Genomic DNA, 22,569 nt, shown 5'->3' on the forward strand with positions numbered 1-22,569 from the left:
ACTTTGTAAGTGTGAGAAATGGTGCAAGTTTAATGCTTGCATTCATGAGTATTTATAGCCTAAAATCTCAATATAAAAATACATACTTTGTGTACCAAAATTGACTATATGTATACACCAAAATTGACTATCCATATCTATATTATTATTATTATTATAACAATATCTATCTATGTTTTCAATATTTTTTTTATTAATATTAATATACTTACTAAATATTTTTCCTTACAAGCGATATTGGCTACGGGTCATATGCTAATTATTTTTACAATTAATTTGGTAGATCTGAATATTTGGGACGACTTAAGACAAGATACAACTCAAAAGGGAACAGTGGGCAACGGAATTGAAATGAAATAATAAGCATGACAGATTGATAGCATGACAGATTCTGGTGCATATGAGTATAATGCACGTTTATTTTACTTCAACATTATGTGCAATTTTGTGTTCATCATCACGTGTGTTATCACCAGAACCTTCATTGACTTTTTACGGTCTGAAGTCTTTATATTTGGTTACTTAATTAGTGTAAACCACCGTGAGCCTAATATTTCCTTTATACTATATGAACTAATCAAACATATAAAAAGTTTTGATAGTGATGCCTTGAAAGGAACTCGAAAGATGACAAGAGGGTGTTTTTCCTGACACAGGTGATACTTGGGTTGCCTGCTGCCCCAAGGTTTACGCGCTGCGCGGAGGCCAATGTGCCTATTCGTAGTAGTAGTTCCTCGGTTACCAAAAAAAAAAAGATGAGCTAATCAGACATATTAAATTAAAGTTTTGATATTGATGCCTTGAAAGAAACACAAAATTATCTTCCGGTGTTTATCTAATTTTCTATAACCATGTAATAATACTCAGGAGTTGACCTTGTAAGAAACCTGCAACCTCTGGGTGTCTGCATAAATCGACGGTCAGTTTTCACCATCTCTTATTTTTCAATTCTTAACAACTAATTAACATATCTTTCATTATAAGAAAACATATTAAGATGAGTACACCGATTGATCGATTAGTGCAAGTTGATTTGATACCTTATGTGTTGATAACAACCGAGTTTATGGAATTTTGACTTCATAAAACTCTTTATAAAAGTATAACTACTCTTTAAATCTGCTGCTGCTTTTTAATCAGGTATGTTACATATATATACTATTTGTGTGTTCCAAGTTCACACCTAATAAATAACTCTCTGGAGCCATTTTAAAATGAAAGTAACCAAAAATAAACCTTATTAGATAGGGGAAAATCGATAGTTACAAAATGATAGTAACCAAAAAATAAACTCTTATTGTAAGGTACTTTCTTGTTCTATTTAATTTGTTTACAATCTTTCTGTCTTATTTGGATTACTTAATTATGGCAAGTTTTAGCAATGATATCATATGCATCATCATCTTCAAGTATTCTACGACAAAGTTATGATGTTTTCATGAGCTTTCATGGAGATGACACTCGTATGGGGTTCACCAGCCATTTATATGATGCTTTAACTCGAAAACACATCAAAACCTACAAAGATGACAAGTCGCTTGAGATTGGGAATTACATCGCTCCTGACCTACTAGAGGCGATAGAAACTTCAAGATTTGCCGTTGTAGTTCTGTCAACCAATTATGCAACATCAAAATGGTGTTTGGAGGAAATTGCAAAGGTTGTTGATTGCAAAGAACAGGGCAAGCTGGTTGTTATTCCTGTTTTCTACCATGTGTCTCCCTCTGATGTTCGCCATCAAAGCATCAGCTTCGAACAATGTTTTATTCGTTATGAAGAAGATCCTGAAATCTCACCGCAGAAAGTTGCAACATGGCGATCTGCTTTGGCAAAAGTCGGGTCTATCAAAGGATTGCATGTGACACCACACAGGTAGTTCTCTTGTGAAATTTTTTCTAACTTATATGCAATATGATTATGAGATGCTTTAATTATATTAAATTGATTTCGGATAATAAAGGTCGAAGGTTTTCCCTGTTCGGACTACCCGGAAGGGCGAGTAATCCAACCTCATACTCTGATGTACATAGCCCAGCAGGATTACTCTCCAACCCATCCCTGAATATTCGTCTCAGACGGGATTCGAACCTGAGACCTCTTGCAAGGAACTCAGGGCCCCAACCACTGGGCTATTATCCGAAATCCCAACCACTGGTATTTTGGATAATAAGTATATAAAAAATTTCAATGTTCCTCCAGTTAAATGTACATCTTGTTTTGCAATCTTTGAATTTTGTGAATACACTAGTAGACATTAGACGGTCTAAAACAGAAGAAAAGTCGAATGGACAAAACTGAATAATGTTCGTAAACTCTCTATTAATCCTTATTAAAACTTATTTTCATCAATGCGATGAATGCTTTGTATTTGCTGGAAAATATCTTTTGTGTCAAACAAAAAATAACTTTGCTATTACTAAAGTAAAGAAGTGAAGATTCAGATGCGATTGACATGATTTTTTTGAACCATATGCAGGAGTGAATCGAAGATTGTAAGTGAAATCATACGTAGAATCTTGCAGTGCATGCAGGATGCGTTGCCGGTAAATGTTACCAAAGGTCTGGTGGGGATTGAATCTCTACTAAATGATGTTATAAAAATCCTAACCTTAGAGTCTAGTGATGTTCGTTTCATAGGGATTTGTGGGATGAGTGGGATCGGCAAGACTACTTTAGCTGAAGTAGTTTTTGAAAGCATTTGGAATAAATTTGAAGAAAGTAGTTTCATTGAAAACATCAAGGACGTCTCCAGAGATCATTGTAGTGATTTATGCAAGTTACAACACAAAATCCTTGATGATGTTTTGAAGGATGATAGCATAACTATAAGAAATGTTAAACATGGTCAAACTTTGTTGAAGACGAAGCTACGCAATTTGAAGGTTATGATTGTTTTGGATGATTTGAACCACACAGACCAATTAACATATTTAGCTGGGGAGCATGAATGGTTTGGACCGGGGAGTCGAATAATTGTAACCACAACTAACATTGACTTGTTGAATCCATTTGAAATTAATGAAATATTTATGTGTGAAGAATTAGAGGGTGTAGAAGCTCATAAACTATTTTGTCAATCAGCCTTCGGTAAGGAACGTGCTACACATGGTTATGAAGCTTTTTCACATGACATTGTAAAGTTTGCAGGCGGTCTTCCATTAGCACTTAACGTTTATGGTTCTCTGTTGTGTGGAAAAGAAGAGAAGTATTGGAAAGAGATATTAAAAAAAGTTCAAGAATATCCACATAAACAAGTTCTTGAAATAAGTTATGCTAGACTAGATGGAGATCAGCAGCACACCTTCATGTATATTGCATGTTTTTTGAAAGGGATGGATGTAAATTTAGTAAAAGACATGCTATCCAATATTGGTTTGTATCCTGAATGTGGAATAACTGATCTTGTGAACAAGTTCCTCATAACTATTAATCATGATGATTGCCTGTGGATGCATGATCTGCTCCAACAAATGTGCTGGGAAATCCTTCATAAAGAATCGCAGAGATTTGGTGGAAAACAAATTGCAATCAAGTATCATAAAGATGTCGTAGATATCCTCTTATCCAAACCGCAGGTTTGTGTATGGCTTTACCCAAACTTATCTCACATATATGTACAATCAATCCAATATATACATATTTCACCACTAAGACTCAAGCTCACAACCTCAATGGACTCCCACATACACTATGCTAAATGCCTTGTGGTTAAAGGTTCCTAATTTATGTATTGAACTTTAATTTTTATTACAATTGTGTATATTCGACCTCTTATAATTTGTAAATCTATCTATTACAAAACACTGGTTTATGTGGCACGAAGATGACGTGACATGTTATAGCGTTGTCACGTTAGCATAAATACTTGATGATAAGTCCATCTTGGGCCTCCCCTCGAATGATCCTCGGATCCACTCATTGTTGCATATGACCAAGGGGTGTGCATACATACGCTAAAGGGTGCACCCGCAGCACCGTCCACCACATCCAGACTATAGCTAAGCTCTGATACCAATAATATGATTGAATAGCCCAAACAAGATGATAGGATATACACACGATTCAAGAGTCCCTTAGTACTCTAAACTAATTGGCGGTGGAGGTAGGTCCCCTTAAACTTATATGCTCACATTTGTTTCTTCATATAGGGTGTGGGATTTTGGTACACACTCTAACACATTATACACACATTGGAGTTTCATGTAGAGCTTGATGCATTTTTAAATTGTTAACCCTATCATATATTACGGTGAAATAATTATATGACTCATTATGTTGTTATGCTTGTTTATACAAGGAATCGAGAACAATTGAAATCATTAACCTGTAGTCGTGTGAGTTAGAAGTGAATGAATGCATTGATGATCCTTCGTGTTTCTCCAACATGAGGAAACTAAAATTCCTCAAAATAAGTAATGTACACTTCCCTCGTGGTCTCAATTATCTTCCCAATGATTTACGGATTTTGGAATGGTATAGATGTTCTTTGAGATCCCTGCCTTCAATGTTTGAACCGAAGCATATTTATATATTTGAATTGTGTTATAGCCAACTTGAAACACTCTGGGACAAAAAGCTGGTAAGTAATGTTTACATTTAATTAATTACTCCCTCTGTCCCAAATCTTATTGTCCATTATTCCATTAGTATTTTGTCTTGGGATGTCTAAATTTACCCAGTTTCATAAATAGTTAAGAATAAAGAAATAAAATACTTTTATACCCTTAAATTATATAGACAAAAAATAGAAAGTAAGTGGTAAAACTGGAAAGTAAACAAAAAGTACACTGGAGAATACAGTGTAATAATGATATTTCTTAAACTCTTTTTTTTTGGAAACAATAGATTTGGGACAGATCAGGGAGTATGTCTTAGTCATTATTTTCAATAAATCGAGTTATAAGGTATCCTAAATTTTTACTAACCTTACAGGATCTGCCTAATTTGAGATATATTAACCTTGCTTTCTCAAAGGATTTGACCAAAATCCCAGACTTGACATCAGCTCAGAATCTTGTTAAATTGAATCTCGAAGGCTGCTCAAAATTGAACAAGCTACACAAGTCAGTTCTTCTTCTTAAAAAGTTGCGATACTTGAATCTTAACGGATGTACAACTCTTCAAAGCCTTGGTAGAAGCAACATGGAAATGGAAGCTCTTGTGACACTTCTTCTTTCTGGTTACTCAACTCTTGAATATATTCCTAATTTTGGACAGAACATGAAATGCATAGAGCATCTGTAAAACCATATGCAACACCAAGTATTCATGATGACCAAGTCATGTTACTGGGAATATTCATGATGACCAACTCATGTTATTGGATCTCTAAACTATCTTATTTTATTTCAAGTTGAATAAGTATGGAGTGATGTGAGTAATTTATTTGTGTGATCTAGTCATTAAAGTAGTGGAAGTAATTGAGTGATGTCTGTTATTTATCCTTTCTTTTGTAAGCCTCTCTTTCATTGTAAGCCTATTTAAAGGCACTATTTCATCATGTTTAATATCAACAGAAAAGCACAACCTTTCAGTGCATTTACCTGTGTATATTTCCAATTTCATTAAGCAAGTATTACACTGTTGTTTAGTTTTATATTCAACATTTGGTATCAAGAGCCAGACCATAAACAACATGTCTGATCTACAAGTTGTTGGTGGGATCAAGAAGTTGAACAACCAAAACTACAACACCTGGTCTACGTGTATAAGCTCTTATATGCAAGGACAAGATCTGTGGGAAGTGGTGAATGGATGTTCAGCAACCTACAGCAGAAGATAACAATGGTGTATTAAGGAAATGGAAGGTGAAAGCAGGGAAGTCCATGTTTGTGTTGAAGACAACGGTTGAAGAAGAGGTGTTAGAGCATATTCGAGATGCTAAGACACCAAAGGAAGCCTGGGATACTCTTGTCAAACTCTTCTCAAAGAAGAATGATACCAGACTACAACTGTTGGAATCTGAGTTATTGTCGTTGATGCAACGAGATCTATCTGTTGCACAATACTTTCACAAGGTCAAGTCCATATGCCGTGAAATATCAGAACTCGATCCAGATGCTCGGATTGGTGAAGCCATGATGAAACGTATAATCATTCATGGTTTGAAGGCTGAGTTTCGAAGTTTTGTTGCTGCTGTACAAGGATGGCAAACACAACCATCACTTGTTGAATTCGAAAATCTTCTAACTGAAATGTCCCGTTCATATTAATTATAAACGTTCCATATTAATTGATTTCGTTGCGAGGTTTTGACCTCTATATGAGACGTTTTTCAAAGACTGCATTCATTTTTAAAACAACCATAGCCTTTATTTTATCAATAAAGGTTTTAAAAAAACATTACGTAAATTATCAAATAATGATAATCTAAAATATACTGTTTACACACGACCATTACATAATAGTTTACAATAGAAATATATTACATCGACATATGTTTCTTGAATGCAGTTTTTAAACAATATCATACAAACATGGACTCCAATTCTTGTCCATATTTTAGTATGCAACAGCGGAAGCTCTTAGTATTCACCTGAGAATAAACATACTTTAAACGTCAACAAAAATGTTGGTGAGTTATAGGTTTAACCTATATATATCAAATCGTAACAATAGACCACAAGATTTCATATTTCAATACACATCCCATACATAGAGATAAAAATCATTCATATGGTGAACACCTGGTAACCGACATTAACAAGATGCATATATAAGAATATCCCCATCATTCCGGGACACCCTTCGGATATGATATAAATTTCGAAGTACTAAAGCATCCGGTACTTTGGATGGGGTTTGTTAGGCCCAATAGATCTATCTTTAGGATTCGCGTCAATTAGGGTGTCTGTTCCCTAATCCTTAGATTACCAGACTTAATAAAAAGGGGCATATTCGATTTTGATAATTCAACCATAGAATGTAGTTTCACGTACTTGTGTCTATTTTGTAAATCATTTATAAAACCTGCATGTATTCTCATCCCAAAAATATTAGATTTTAAAAGTGGGACTATAACTCACTTTCACAGATATTTCCTTCCTCGGAAATAAGACTTGGTCACGGATATTTCACGAACCTATACAAATATGTACATATATATCAAAGTATGATCAAAATATAATTACAACCATTTTTATTATGTTTTAAAGATTTGAGTGTATTAAGTCAGCTGTCCTCGTTAGTAACCTACAACTAGTTGTCCACAGTTAGATGTACAGAAATAAATCGATATATATTATCTTGAATCAATCCACGACCCAGTGTATACACGTCTCAGGCTAGATCACAACTCAAAGTATATATATTTTTGGAATCAACCTCAACCCTGTATAGCTAACTCCAACATTACTGCATATAGAGTGTCTATGGTTGTTCCAAATAATATATATACATGGGTCGATATGATATGTCAAAACATTTGCATACGTGTCTATGGTATCCCAAGATTACATAATATATTAGAATACATGTATAATACAATATAAGTTAGCTAGGATATGATTTGTATAGATTTGTTAAACATTTTCCGTAGCTAAAATAATCAAAAAATATCCAATCTTGTTTTACCCATAACTTCTTCATTTTAAATCCGTTTTGAGTGAATCCAATTGCTATGGTTTCATATTGAAATTAAGTTTATGAATATATACAGAGAAAGTATAAGTTTATAGATGGAATTATAGGTTACAAGTCGTTTTTTTAAAGGTAGTCATTTCAGTCGAAAGAACGACGTCTAGATGACCATTTTGGAAAACATACTTCCACTTTGAGTTTAACCATGATTTTTGGATATAGTTTCATGTTCATAAGAAAATAATTTTCCCAGAAGAACAACTTTTAAATCAAAGTTTATCATACTTTTTAATTAACTAACCCAAAATTGCCCGCGGTGTTACTACAACGGCGTATATCCGGTTTTACGGTGTTTTTCGTGTTTTCCGGTTTTAAATCATTAAGTTAGCATATAATATTGATATAGAACATGTGTTTAGTTGATTTTAAAAGTCAAGTTAGAAGGATTAACTTTTGTTTGCGAACAAGTTTAGAATTAACTAAACTATGTTCTAGTGATTACAAGTTTAAACCTTCGAATAAGATAGATTTATATGTATGAATCGAATGATGTTATGAACATCATTACTACCTCAAGTTTTCTGGATAAAGCTACTGTAAATGAGAAAAATGGATCTAGCTTCAAAGGATCCTTGGATGGCTTGAAAGTTCTTGAAGCAGAATCATGACACGAAAACAAGTTCAAGTAAGATTTTCACTCGAAATAAGATTGTTATAGTTGTAGAAATTGAATCAAAGTTTGAATATGAATATTACCTTGAATTAGAAAGATAACCTAATGTAAATAACAAAGGTTCCTTGATCTTAGATGATTACTTGGAATGGATTAGAAAGCTTGGAAGTAGACTTGCAAACTTGGAAGTATTCTTGATTTTTATGAAACTATACTTATGGAATTTATGAAGAACACTTAGAACTTGAAGATGGAACTTGAGAGAGATCAATTAGATGAAGAAAATTGAAGAATGAAAGTGTTTGTAGGTGTTTTTAGTCGTTGGTATATGGATTAGATATAAAGGATATGTAATTTTGTTTTCATGTAAATAAGTCATGAATGATTACTAATATTTTTGTAATTTTATGAGATATTTCATGCTAGTTTCCAAATGATGGTTCCCACATGTGTTAGGTGACTCAAATGGGCTACTAAGAGCTGATAATTTGAGTGTATATACCAATAGTACATACATCTAAAAGTCGTGTATTATACGAGTACGAATACGGGTGTATACGAGTAGAATTGTTGATGAAACTGAAGGAGGATGTAATTGTAAGCATTTTTATTAAGTAGAAGTACTTTGATATGTGTCTTAAAGTCTTTCAAAAGTGTATGAATACATATTAAAAAAACTACATGTATATACATTTTAACCGAGTCGTTAAGTCATCGTTAGTCGTTACATGTAAATGTTGATTTGAAACCTTTAAGTTAACGATCTTGTTAAATGTTGTTAACCCAATGTTTATTATATCTAATGAGATGTTAAATTATTATATTATTATGATATTATGATATATTAATATATCTTAATATGATATATATACATTTAAATGTCGTTACAACGATAATCGTTACATATAAGTCTCGTTTCGTAATTCTTGAGTTAGCAGTCTTGTTTTTACATATGTAGTTCATTGTTAACACACTTAATGATATATTTAAATATAATTTTTTCATGTTAAATATAGTGTATCAATATCTTAATATGATACATATGTATTTAGTAGACGTTATCATAACGATAATCGTTATATATATCATTTCGAGTTTCTTAACTTAATAGTCTCATTTTTATGTATATAACTCATTGTTAAAATACCTAATGAGATACTTAATTATAATAAAATCATGTTAACTATATATATAACCATATATATGTCATCGTATAGTTTTTACAAGTTTTAACGTTCGTGAATCACCGGTCAACTTGGGTGATCAATTGTCTATATGAAACTTATTTCATTTAATTAAGTCTTAACAAGTTTGATTGCTTAACATGTTGGAAACATTTAATCATGTAGATAACAATTTCATTTAATATATATAAACATGGAAAAGTTCGGGTCAGTACACTAACTGCCCAAGAGGCGTTGACGAAATAGATGGGAGTAGTCACTGTTAAGAGTGAAGAGGAGGCACTCTACGTCAATAAAGGGAAGTGGAATTCGAAGCAGAAAAATGGATGGAAAAAGACTGATGAAAAAGCTAAGACTCAAGATGGTGGCAAAAGTAGTCGATCAGATGAAGGTTCAAGTAAACAATTCAAAGGAAAGAAGTACGTACCAAGGTGTTATAACTGTCAGAAAAGAGGCCACCTGGTAAGGGATTGTCGATCTCCCAAAACTGAAGAAAGTAACACTGCCGAATCAAGAAACGATGATGAGTGGGATGTTGAAGCCTTAATGGTTACAACAGAGGAAGAAGAATTCTCGCTCACAACTTCAAAATCCAAACAGATCGATCATCATCATGATTGGATAGTCGACTCCGGGTGCTCGAATCATATGACCAGAGATAGAGAAAAGCTTCAAAACATGGTCAAATATAAAGGCAGTAGGGTTATTGTGACTACTAATAACTCAAAACTACCAATTGCTCACATTGGTAACACTGTTGTATTTTCGTCTCAAGGTGAAAATGAAGTTCCACTTGAAAACGTGTACCATGTTCTGGGCGTTACGAAAAATCTCTTCTATGTTTCACAAGTAACATCAGCTGGCCAATTCGTGTTGTTTGGTCCAGAAGATGTCAAAGTATACGAGAAGATTCAAGTGATTGGTGAACCAGTCATAAAGGGGAAAAGAAAAGAGTCGGTCTATGTAATGTCGGCTAAGGAAGCTTATGTGAACAAAACGAGGAAAAGTGATACGGTTGATCTTTGGCACATGCGTTTGAGCCATGTTGGCTATGATAAGCTAGATTTGATGATGAAGAACTCTTTGTTGAGAGGACTTCCAAAACTTGAAGTGAAGAAGGAGGTAGTGTGTGAAGGGTGTCAGTATGGGAAAGCTCATCAACTTCCATATGAAGATTCCAAGTTTAAGGCAAAAAGACCACTGGAGTTGATTCACTCTGACTTATTTGGGCCTGTGAAGCATGCGTCAGTTGGAGGCATGAAATACATGGTGACGTTTATTGACGATTACTCAAGGTATGTATGGGTATATTTCCTTAAACAAAAATCTGATGCACTGTCGAAGTTCAAACTGTTTAAGGAAGAATGTGAGACTAAAATCAGTGAGAAAGTGGCAAGTATACGAACTGATAATGGTGGTGAGTACGTTGCAACCGAGTTCGTTAATTATCTTCGTGATTGCAAGATACGACACTATTTTACGTGTCCCAATACGCCTCAACAAAATGGCGTATCTGAACGAAAGAATAGGCATCTAGCTGAGGTATGTAGAAGCATGATGCATGCCAAAAATGTGCCTGGGCGTTTTTGGGCAGAGGGTATGAAAACAGCAGCATACGTCACTAACCGAATCCCTCAACAACGATTAGAATATCTATCGCCTTATGAAAAACTATGGAAAACCAAACCATCTGTTAGTTATTTTCGTGTCTTTGGATGTGTGTGCTATGTATTTATCCCTGAACATTTGCGTAGTAAGATGGAAAACAAAGCCATCAGATGTATTTTTGTAGGTTACGAAAATTATCGAAAGGGCTGGAGATGTTGTGATCCATCATCAGGAAAATGCTATACATCCAGGAATGTTGTATTTGATGAAGCCTCTTCATGGTGGTCATCTAGCAATCAAGAGTTACCTTGTTCTGATATGATTAATAACGATGATAAGGAGTCACATGTTCAGCTTGTTTCAAAAGACAAACAAGTAGCTACTGATGATGAGAGTTGTGAAGATAGTAATCCATGGCAAAGTGGTGTACATCATGAAAGTGAAGAAGGAGAAGCTTCACAAACATTAAGAAGGTCAACACGAAACCGCAAACCAAATTCCAAGTATGCTAATGTCGCCTTAGTAATAGTTGAAGATGGTGAACCTGACTCGTTTGAAGTTGCAGTTCAAAATGCAGAGTGGATGAAGGCTATGATTGAAGAAATTGATGCCTTAAATCAGAATCAAACATGGGACCTAGTGCCAAAGCCAAACGATGTGAAACCAATTTCATGTCGATGGGTATACAAGATCAAGAGGAGAACAGATGGGTCGATAGATCGGTATAAAGCACGTTTAGTAGCTCGTGGTTTTTCACAGCAGTACGGGCTAGATTACGATGAGACATTCAGTCCAGTAGCAAAGCTTACAACTGTTCACGTGTTGCTTGCACTAGCAGCTAACAAAGATTGGAATCTATGGCAAATGGACGTGAAGAACGCCTTCCTACATGGCGAGTTAGATCGAGAAATCTATATGAACCAACCAATGGGATTTCAAAGTGAACAGAATCCGGAGTACGTGTGCAAATTAAGAAAGGCTCTCTATGGGCTTAAGCAAGCTTCACGAGCGTGGTATGGTAAAATTTCTGAATTTTTAAATCACAGTGGTTTTGTAGTTACTTCAGCCGATTCCAGTTTATTTGTTAAAGTAGTCGAAAAGAAAATTGTTGTGGTCCTTGTGTATGTGGACGACCTGATCATTACAGGTGATAATGAAGAAGAAATTCTTCAAATTAAGGAGAACCTGAGTATTCGTTTTCAGATGAAGGATCTCAGGTATTTGAAGCATTTTCTTGGTCTAGAATTAGAACGTGTTCATGATGGAATAATTCTCCATCAGAAAAAATATGCTACTGATCTGTTACAGAAGTTTGGATTGATGAGTTGTAAGTCAATTATAACGCCTTTAGAACTAAACATAAAGACGTGTGCTCATGAAGGAAAGAATCTCGAAGATGCTACAATGTATCTACAGTTAGTAGGTAGCTTAATCTACCTAACTCTAACCCGACCCGTCATTTCTTTTGCTGTTAGTGTGATGAGTCGCTATATGCAAAATCCCAAGAAGCCTCACTTAGAAGCTGTTCGTCGCATTCTAAGGTATGTAAAAGGTACACTTGGTCAAGGTGTTACATTCAAGAAAGGAAAAGAGTACAATTTGGTTGGGGTATTGTGACGCGGATTATGCTGGAGATCATGATACGCGAAGGTCTACTACTGGATATGTATTTATGCTTGGGTCAGGGGCAGTTTCATGGTGTAGCAAACGACAACCAACGGTGTCTTTATCAACAACAGAGGCAGAATATAGAGCAGCTGCAATGGCAGCCCAGGAATGCACATGGTTGTCACAGTTGTTTTCTGAATTACATCAAGAAATGTCAGAGGAAGTTATGTTATACTGTGATAATATGTCTTCGATTCGCTTAGCTGAGAATCCCGTATTTCATGCAAGGACGAAACACATCGAAGTACATTAGCATTTCATACGAGAGAAGGTGTTAAATGAAGAAATCCGATTGGAACATATTGGCACGAATGATCAGATAGCTGATATGTTCACAAAAAGTTTAGCCGGGAATAAATTTGAATACTTTCGTGGCAAACTAGGAATGAAGAAAGTTGGTGTTGAAGGGGAGTGTTAAAAACCATGTGCAACACCAAGTATTCATGATGACCAAGTCATGTTACTGGGAATATTCATGATGACCAACTCATGTTATTGGATCTCTAAACTATCTTATTTTATTTCAAGTTGAATAAGTATGGAGTGATGTGAGTAATTTATTTGTGTGATCTAGTCATTAAGTAGTGGAAGTAATTGAGTGATGTCTGTTATTTATCCTTTCTTTTGTAAGCCTCTTTTTCATTGTAAGCCTATTTAAAGGCACTATTTCGTCATGTTTAATATCAACAGAAAAGCACAACCTTTCAGTGCATTTACCTGTGTATATTTCCAATTTCATTAAGCAAGTATTACACGGTTGTTTAGTTTCATATTCAACAGAACTAAAATCAAGAAATTACCAGAAAACTTGGGGAATATGTCTAATTTGAGGAAGCTTGATGCAAGTGAAACGTTAGTAGAAGAAATTCCTTTGTCCGTTCATTACCTGAAAAGATTAAGACTACTAAGTGTTCATAGATGTCCACTTTCATCTCAAAGAAGAGGTTTTCTTTTCACAAATTTGGATATCCTATCAGACGGTATAAAAGAACTCGATCTAAGTTATTGCAATCTATCAGTGGTTCCTGATGGTATTGGTTTATTACATCGATTAATAAATTTGGATCTATCGGGAAACGATTTCATTTGTCTTCCCGCTAGCATCAGTCTCCTCTCAAATCTTAGAATGCTTTGTTTGAATAATTGCAAGAGGCTTCAGTTGCTACCTAAACTTTCGGTAGTAAATGAGGACACACTTTATGGACTTCAGATTCAATTCAATTACATTATATCGAAACAAGAGATTGATGTCTCCAAATTTCATGCAAGAAGCATCACTAGTCCAACAGTAATATGTTTAAACTGTCCTAAACTGGCAGAGAAAGAACGTGGCATTTTTGTCGCACAAGATATGTTAAACAGTTACCTTCAGGTATCAAACTTCAATTTCTTGTCATTAAATTGTGAGATGACATCAGGACCGTCTCATTACTTTGGAAGGCCCTGTGCGAGTTATAAAATGGGCTCTCATAAAAATTAAATTTTTCAAAATCCTCATCATCATGTTTTTATCAAATGCCTCAGTTTTCATGTCCGTTTAATACAAATTAGTGAAAATACGCCCCAGTTTTTGTATCCCGTTTTATAAAACGGCTCATTTTTAAAATTTTGGGCCCTTTCAAAATTTTAGGCCCTGTGCGATTGCTCCACCAGCACAACCTCTGAGACGCCCCTGGAAACCATCGGTATCAAACTTCAATATTCCTTGAGTACATTCCATGGATGGTGGAAAAATCGTCATAAATTGTGCGCTATGAAGTGTAAAAGTTTACTTTTTTGTCTTGTAAATAGCCCATCCACCTAAATTGACTAAAATAACCTCAACCATATATTTTTTCCATAAATTTAAAAAAGAGAGGATGAGGGTAAATTAGTCAATTTAGGTGGATGAGGCCACTGACCGTCTATGAACAAAATTAAGTAATGGATTAATAGTGTGTAAAAAAAAAAATTGGGGATGACCTTCTTAAATATTTGTGAACCCCACGGACCATTTATGAAATTTCTGATATATACAGTTATATACAAAATATTGGATTGCACCAGAAGCTGTATTTGAGATAATTGGTGCTGGAAGTGAAATTCCACCAGGATTCAAGCTTCTAAAACTGGACGAGAAATTTCAAGTTGAAGGCCCATGGGTCGGAGTGGCCATATGTGCTGTTATTGTGGGCCACCATTCTGCTGCATACATGGAAGCTAAGAACACGGTAACAGCTCATATTCGTGTTGGGGAAACATATCGGAAAATTTCTGTCCCCGTAAACCTTTTTGTAACAGGTTTGGAGACCCAATTGGTTTTCTACTCTACGGTTTTTGATGATCTCAAAAGAATTGTAGTAACATCTGAATTTGATTAACACAGATCTCATTTCAATAAATCTCAGCAACAAACATATAGCCTTTTTATGTAGCTATTTAAAAAAAAAAAAAAAAAAAAAAAAAAACTGTCTAGTAATTGCAAACTAAGTATACTTATATTATTTTGTTAATAATAACATGAGCAAACCAAATTTTTGTTTTTGAAAGGCACATGAGCTGATCAAATATAAATAAAGTTAGATTATGGCTATATAGGATAAACCGTAAACGTCACAAAAAATCTCATTTTCCAACATGTAAGCAAATGCGCAATGTACTTATTAAATGTTCAATGTGCACAATGAACTTTCAAATTATGTTTCAAGGTGCACCACCTGATACTGTACGTCTGCAAGTTTGAAACGATTTTCTCTGGGTTTTACCAGCTGTATGTTGCCCACCTTAAAAAGAAATTCGAATATACTTTTAGGCACTTTGAGTACATACAACAGGCTGATATTTTCACTTCTATTTTTTATACATCCACCATTTGTTTCATACTATCTTTCATATATATTCTCAAATAAATTATAATAAAAAGATTTTGTGTAATACGTTATTTAAGGGTATTTTAGGTAATCTGAGTGAATTAATCAAAATTTGTATTGGAAATATCAACTCCCTTACAAAATACACTATATACACGTGTACATTTTGGAAAGTACAACGGGTTCTTTTTTTTCTCCTCTTTTTTTTTTTCGAAGGCTAAAAATATTTTAAAATGGATTACAAACAAGGCCAGGGAATATCCTCAATCTGAAAACCAAATATAAGGAACAAAGCCAAATGCCACACAAAAGAATGCAGAACCAAAGTGACTAAACTACCTCATGTACAGAGCGAAATTCTCCCATTTTAAACCCCACAATTCAGCAACTTTGTCCAGACTTTTTAACTCTTAAACCAATGAGCTTGACTTTCATTTGCCATACAGTAGCTTCAATAATTAAACTGCTCAAGGTAAATAAAATTACCCTCATAAACAGCAGCAACCAAAACAATTTTCCTCTTTTAATATTACCCTCATAAATATATATTAATAATAGTGGTAATAGTAATACTACAGATAACTCAATTGGCCAACTACATGCAGTCTATAAATGTATATACGTAGTTGACACAATATATTACTAGTCCTTATATGATGGTTGCCAACTATGATATAACTGTATAATGCTCAAGGTAAATAAAATTGCAGATGGTGAATTAGTGGTTACTAAATGTGGAGTTCGATTTATACGTGATGAAAACATATCGCAGCTGAAGAGACATGAGTATTATACTAATATGGAGTTGTGCACAATGTTTCGAGCTACTTTCAGTCTTCCCTCTGATATGCAAACGTATGTAGGTGCTTGTGAAGCTGACTCAGACCTCCATTCGATCATCAGTGATCTTCTGAGCTGGAAAATAAATTTCATTCTTGATTATGGAAACCGACAAGATTCCTTGGATGGCATCCGTAAAATAGTTAAATGTCTAACTGAAATTAACCAAGAAGTTTTGACTGTATGCAAGGAAGAATTAAACCATAAACAATTATTTCCTATAGCTTATAACTTCTATCGAATTAGCTATGGAATATCTGAACTTTTCAACGATTTTATAAGGTTGCTGAAAGACGTATCTTATAGCTGGTTATGTGTAAAGTTAGCATTGGAACAAATTGTGGCAAAAGCAGAGCAGATGAGTGCAGCTACGAAGAGTTACTGTTGGGAAATTACGGTCAAACTAATTCCCACCACCCAGCCCAACAATAATAGTAAAGAAATAAGAACAATACACAACACAAGATTTAACATGGAAACTCCAAAACAGGAGAAAAACCACCGGCCCCCAAAGAGAGAAATACACTATATCACAAAATATTTAACTAATACGACTCTCAAACAAGAGTAAGAAAGAAAGAAATAATCAAATACTTAAAGTGTATTGATTGGTGCAATTCGGAAGTAATCCCATAAGCTCCTTTTATAACCAAAGAGATTACTTCCCACTCTTTCCATTCACCGATGTGGGACTAAGCAAAAAACATTTATTCTACTAGCCAAAAATCAAACCAACAAATCTCCACCTTTTGGATAGAAGAAGATAATCATGCTTCCACATTGCAAGGATAACCGATGTAGACGCTTCCTCGGCGACAACTTCAAGATCCTTATCTTCATGCCGTTGACATTATCTCCCAAGAGACAAAACTTGCATCTTCATCGAACATTGTCAAGACCCGACAATCATTGTCATAACAGACAATCATAACCCTTAACAGAATTATCATACTCCACCATAAAGAGTATAGCACTTAGAATATCACATTCCAAGCATTTTATATCGGCACATGTTGTATACCTAGCTGAACTGTTATGGTGCAACTTCCTGTTTGGCTTTTCTGGAAGTTTCATCAGCTACAACATCCGTTTCCACCACACAACCTGCATAAACGCCAAACCAATGCCCATGTGCAATTGTGGAACCGCTAACGAATATCCCTTTCCATGGTGGCGCGGACACATCATGAGGATGACGTGACTTCAGAAGAATTCGTCACTCTCCGTAACGACGGAGACAATGTTAGCATCTTTGGAACCATTTGCCGGATTAGCTCCACCGGGACAATTAACCCTTACATGCCCAGTCTTTCCGCACTTCCAGCATGTCAGATTCTTTCTAGAGTTTCTCTTCTGCCTATCCGAACACAACAGTACCGTAGCTTCTGATGGCGAGACTCCGTTACCTTCCAATCTTTTCTCCTCAGATAGGAGCTTGCTAGTAACATCTTCAAACTTCAACGTTTCTTTCCCGTACATTAGAATAGGTTTCATGTACTCATAGGATGATGATAAAGATAATATCAACCTCAAAGCTTTATCTTCATCATCCGTTTTAACTCCAATAGCCTCCAGTTCCGAAACAATACCATTAAGAATACTTAGATGATCTGAAATCTTTGAACCCCCATCCATACGCAGAGTATGAAATTGTGCTTTAAGACACAATCGATTTGAGATGCCCTTGCCCTGGTACAACTGCTCTAGTTTAACCCAAAGCTCATTTGCCGTTGATAACCCGTGCACATTTGCAAGCACGTTCTTTGCAAGACACAAACGAATCACACTTGCTGCCCTCAAATCCATATCATCCCATTCTTCTTCATCGAACTTACTGCTAGAATCACTGCCGGGAACAAAGGTGGGTTTATGTAACACCGGCCATTTTATTTTTATTTTTAAATACACAGCGGAAGACTTTATTAACAAACACAATATAAGTCACGTCATTACGTTTAAGTTTACACAACGGTGTTACGTTATCACAAAACATTATTTATACAAAAGTCCACATCAGAGTTGGGTTGTCAAACATGTCTTCTGCAATAGCACCCTTCCCGACTAGCAGCACCTAAACCTGCAAGGGGAGAATATGTGGGGGATTAGCGCACCGCTAAGTGAATGGAATCTATCTAACAGATATAGCTTAAGTCACACACAAGCTATATACTAACAACAACACATGCTAACTATCAACTAGCATACAATAAGACAATACGAGGATCGGCGGCTTGTACGAGCACACGACTCTCAGCTGATCGGGCCTGAGTCTACCTATAGTCCCTGCTACTCAATTCACAGTATAGTTATCCAGATGCAGGGGATGCATCATTCACACTATACTCCACAATCAGTAGCCTATGGACCCAACCTCCCCTAGGCACGGTTGACCTCATACGGACTCTAACCTCTCCTAGGCACGGTCTCGAGTCCCCAGTCTCCCTAGGCCCGACTGGTGCCATTCACACAGTGTACACATAATTCACATACAACATCAGGCATACTATATTATTCTAACATGGCAATTTCTACACTATGCATGGTAAAAGAGTCAACCACAGTAGCATGATATGCTACTTAAACTCTATCCGGAGATAGACCCACTCACCAATTACCAGCAACTGCTCAGTTATTATTTCTGAGCTTCCTCCTTGTCCTTATAACCTGAGAACAACACAAACAAAGTTAATATACATATTCAATAAATAATATAATCATTTCATATGATTAACTAGGTCATAACACCATATATTCATAATTTTATGAGTCTACATTATGACTCCATTCAATAATGGCATACAGGTGCGTGCAAAACACGACATACACACTAAAACTCCTTTTTCGACCTAAAAACAGTTTGATCTAGTTTCTTAAAAGTTCACCATTGAAAAGTACTCTTCAATACGATTCCAACGATATTTGATTCATCAAAAACGGAGTTACGGTTTGAAAGTTACGCCCGTTTCAATTTCATAAAAGGTACTGTAGCAAATAGTGACACTGTATCAACTCGGTACTGTAGCAACTCGGGTACTGTAATAACTCGGGTACTGTTGCAACTCGGTACTGTAGCAAATAGTGACACTGTAGCAAATAGTGACACTGTAGCAAATGTAGTGACCCGAACTTTTCCATGTTTATATATATTAATTGAGATTGATATTTACATGATTAAATGTTTCCAACATGTTAAGCAATCAAACTTGTTAAGACTTGATTAATTGAAATATGTTTCATATAGACAATTGACCACCCAAGTTGATCGGTGATTCACGAACGTTAAAACTTGTAAAAACTATATGATGACATATATATGGATATATATATATATAGTTAACATGATACTATGATAAGAAAACATATCATAAAGTATATTAACAATGAACTACATATGTAAAAACAAGACTACTAACTTAATGATTTTTAAACGAGACATATATGTAACGATTATCGTTGTAAAGACATTTAATGTATATATATCATATTAAGAGATATTCATACATGATAATATCATGATAATATAATAATTTAAAATCTCATTTGATATTATAAACATTGGGTTAACAACATTTAACAAGATCGTTAACCTAAAGGTTTCAAAACAACACTTACATGTAACGACTAACGATGACTTAACGACTCAGTTAAAATGTATATACATGTAGTATTTTAATATGTATTTATACACTTTTGAAAGACTTCAATACACTTATCAAAATACTTCTACTTAACAAAAATGCTTACAATTACATCCTCGTTCAGTTTCATCAACAATTCTACTCGTATGCACCCGTATTCGTACTCGTACAATACACAGCTTTTAGATGTATGTACTATTGGTATATACACTCCAATGATCAGCTCTTAGCAGCCCATGTGAGTCACCTAACACATGTGGGAACCATCATTTGGCAACTAGCATGAAATATCTCATAAAATTACAAAAATATGAGTAATCATTCATGACTTATTTACATGAAAACAAAATTACATATCCTTTATATCTAATCCATACACCAACGACCAAAAACACCTACAAACACTTTCATTCTTCAATTTTCTTCATCTAATTGATCTCTCTCAAGTTCTATCTTCAAGTTCTAAGTGTTCTTCATAAATTCCAAAAGTTCTAGTTTCATAAAATCAAGAATACTTTCAAGTTTGCTAGCTCACTTCCAATCTTGTAAGGTGATCATCCAACCTCAAGAAATCTTTGTTTCTTACAGTAGGTTATCATTCTAATACAAGGTAATAATCATATTCAAACTTTGGTTCAATTTCTATAACTATAACAATCTTATTTCAAGTGATGATCTTACTTGAACTTGTTTTCGTGTCATGATTCTGCTTCAAGAACTTCGAGCCATCCAAGGATCCATTGAAGCTAGATCCATTTTTCTCTTTTCCAGTAGGTTCATCCAAGGAAATTAAGGTAGTAATGATGTTCATAACATCATTCGATTCATACATATAAAGCTATCTTATTCGAAGGTTTAAACTTGTAATCACTAGAACATAGTTTAGTTAATTCTAAACTTGTTCGCAAACAAAAGTTAATCCTTCTAAATTGACTTTTAAAATCAACTAAACACATGTTCTATATCTATATGATATGCTAACTTAATGATTTAAAACCTGGAAACACGAAAAACACCGTAAAACTGGATTTACGCCGTCGTAGTAACACCGCGGGCTGTTTTGGGTTAGTTAATTAAAAACTATGATAAACTTTGATTTAAAAGTTGTTATTCTGAGAAAATGATTTTTATTATGAACATGAAACTATATCCAAAAATTATGGTTAAACTCAAAGTGGAAGTATGTTTTCTAAAATGGTCATCTAGACGTCGTTCTTTCGACTGAAATGACTACCTTTACAAAAACGACTTGTAACTTATTTTTCCGACTATAAACCTATACTTTTCTGTTTATATTCATAAAATAGAGTTCAATATGAAACCATAGCAATTTGATTCACTCAAAACGGATTTAAAATGAAGAAGTTATGGGTAAAACAAGATTGGATAATTTTTCTCATTTTAGCTACGTGAAAATTGGTAACAAATCTATTCCAACCATAACTTAATCAACTTGTATTGTATATTATGTAATCTTGAGATACCATAGACACGTATACAATGTTTCGACCTATCATGTCGACACATCTATATATATTTCGGAACAACCATAGACACTCTATATGTGAATGTTGGAGTTAGCTATACAGGGTTGAGGTTGATTCCAAAATATATATAGTTTGAGTTGTGATCAATACTGAGATACGTATACACTGGGTCGTGGATTGATTCAAGATAATATTTATCGATTTATTTCTGTACATCTAACTGTGGACAACTAGTTGTAGGTTACTAACGAGGACAGCTGACTTAATAAACTTAAAACATCAAAATATATTAAAAGTGTTGTAAATATATTTTGAACATACTTTGATATATATGTATATATTTTTATAGGTTCGTGAATCAACCAGTGGCCAAGTCTTACTTCCCGACGAAGTAAAAATCTGTGAAAGTGAGTTATAGTCCCACTTTTAAAATCTAATATTTTTGGGATGAGAATACATGCAGGTTTTATAAATGATTTACAAAATAGACACAAGTACGTGAAACTACATTCTATGGTTGAATTATCGAAATCGAATATGCCCCTTTTTATTAAGTCTGGTAATCTAAGAATTAGGGAACAGACACCCTAATTGACGCGAATCCTAAAGATAGATCTATTGGGCCTAACAAACCCCATCCAAAGTACCGGATGCTTTAGTACTTCGAAATTTATATCATATCCGAAGGGTGTCCCGGAATGATGGGGATATTCTTATATATGCATCTTGTTATTGTCGGTTACCAGGTGTTCACCATATGAATGATTTTTATCTCTATGTATGGGATGTGTATTGAAATATGAAATCTTGTGGTCTATTGTTACGATTTGATATATATAGGTTAAACCTATAACTCACCAACATTTTTGTTGACGTTTAAAGCATGTTTATTCTCAGGTGAATATTAAGAGCTTCCGCTGTTGCATACTAAAATAAGGACAAGATTTGGAGTCCATGTTTGTATGATATTGTGTAAAAACTGCATTCAAGAAACTGATTTCGATGTAACATATTTGTATTGTAAACCATTATGTAATGGTCGTG

The 22,569-nt window shown here is 34.6% G+C and overlaps 2 protein-coding genes across 2 annotated transcripts; both read left to right on the top strand.

The window, feature by feature from the left end:
• The first annotated feature begins 1,381 nt into the window (after positions 1 to 1,381).
• LOC139875052 (disease resistance protein RPV1-like) lies at positions 1,382 to 5,244 on the top strand. Its single transcript, XM_071862425.1, has 3 exons — positions 1,382 to 1,872; positions 2,477 to 3,575; positions 4,933 to 5,244. Exons 1-3 carry the CDS (start codon positions 1,382 to 1,384, stop codon positions 5,242 to 5,244), a joined length of 1,902 nt encoding a protein of 633 aa, XP_071718526.1.
• An 8,284-nt stretch (positions 5,245 to 13,528) lies between these two features.
• On the top strand, positions 13,529 to 15,071 carry LOC139875053 (disease resistance-like protein DSC1). Its single transcript, XM_071862427.1, has 2 exons — positions 13,529 to 14,083; positions 14,730 to 15,071. Exons 1-2 carry the CDS (start codon positions 13,529 to 13,531, stop codon positions 15,069 to 15,071), a joined length of 897 nt encoding a protein of 298 aa, XP_071718528.1.
• Positions 15,072 to 22,569: the final 7,498 nt, after the last annotated feature.

This window comes from Rutidosis leptorrhynchoides, chromosome 11 (genome assembly GCF_046630445.1).
Source record: "Rutidosis leptorrhynchoides isolate AG116_Rl617_1_P2 chromosome 11, CSIRO_AGI_Rlap_v1, whole genome shotgun sequence".
Lineage (NCBI taxonomy): Eukaryota > Viridiplantae > Streptophyta > Magnoliopsida > Asterales > Asteraceae > Rutidosis > Rutidosis leptorrhynchoides.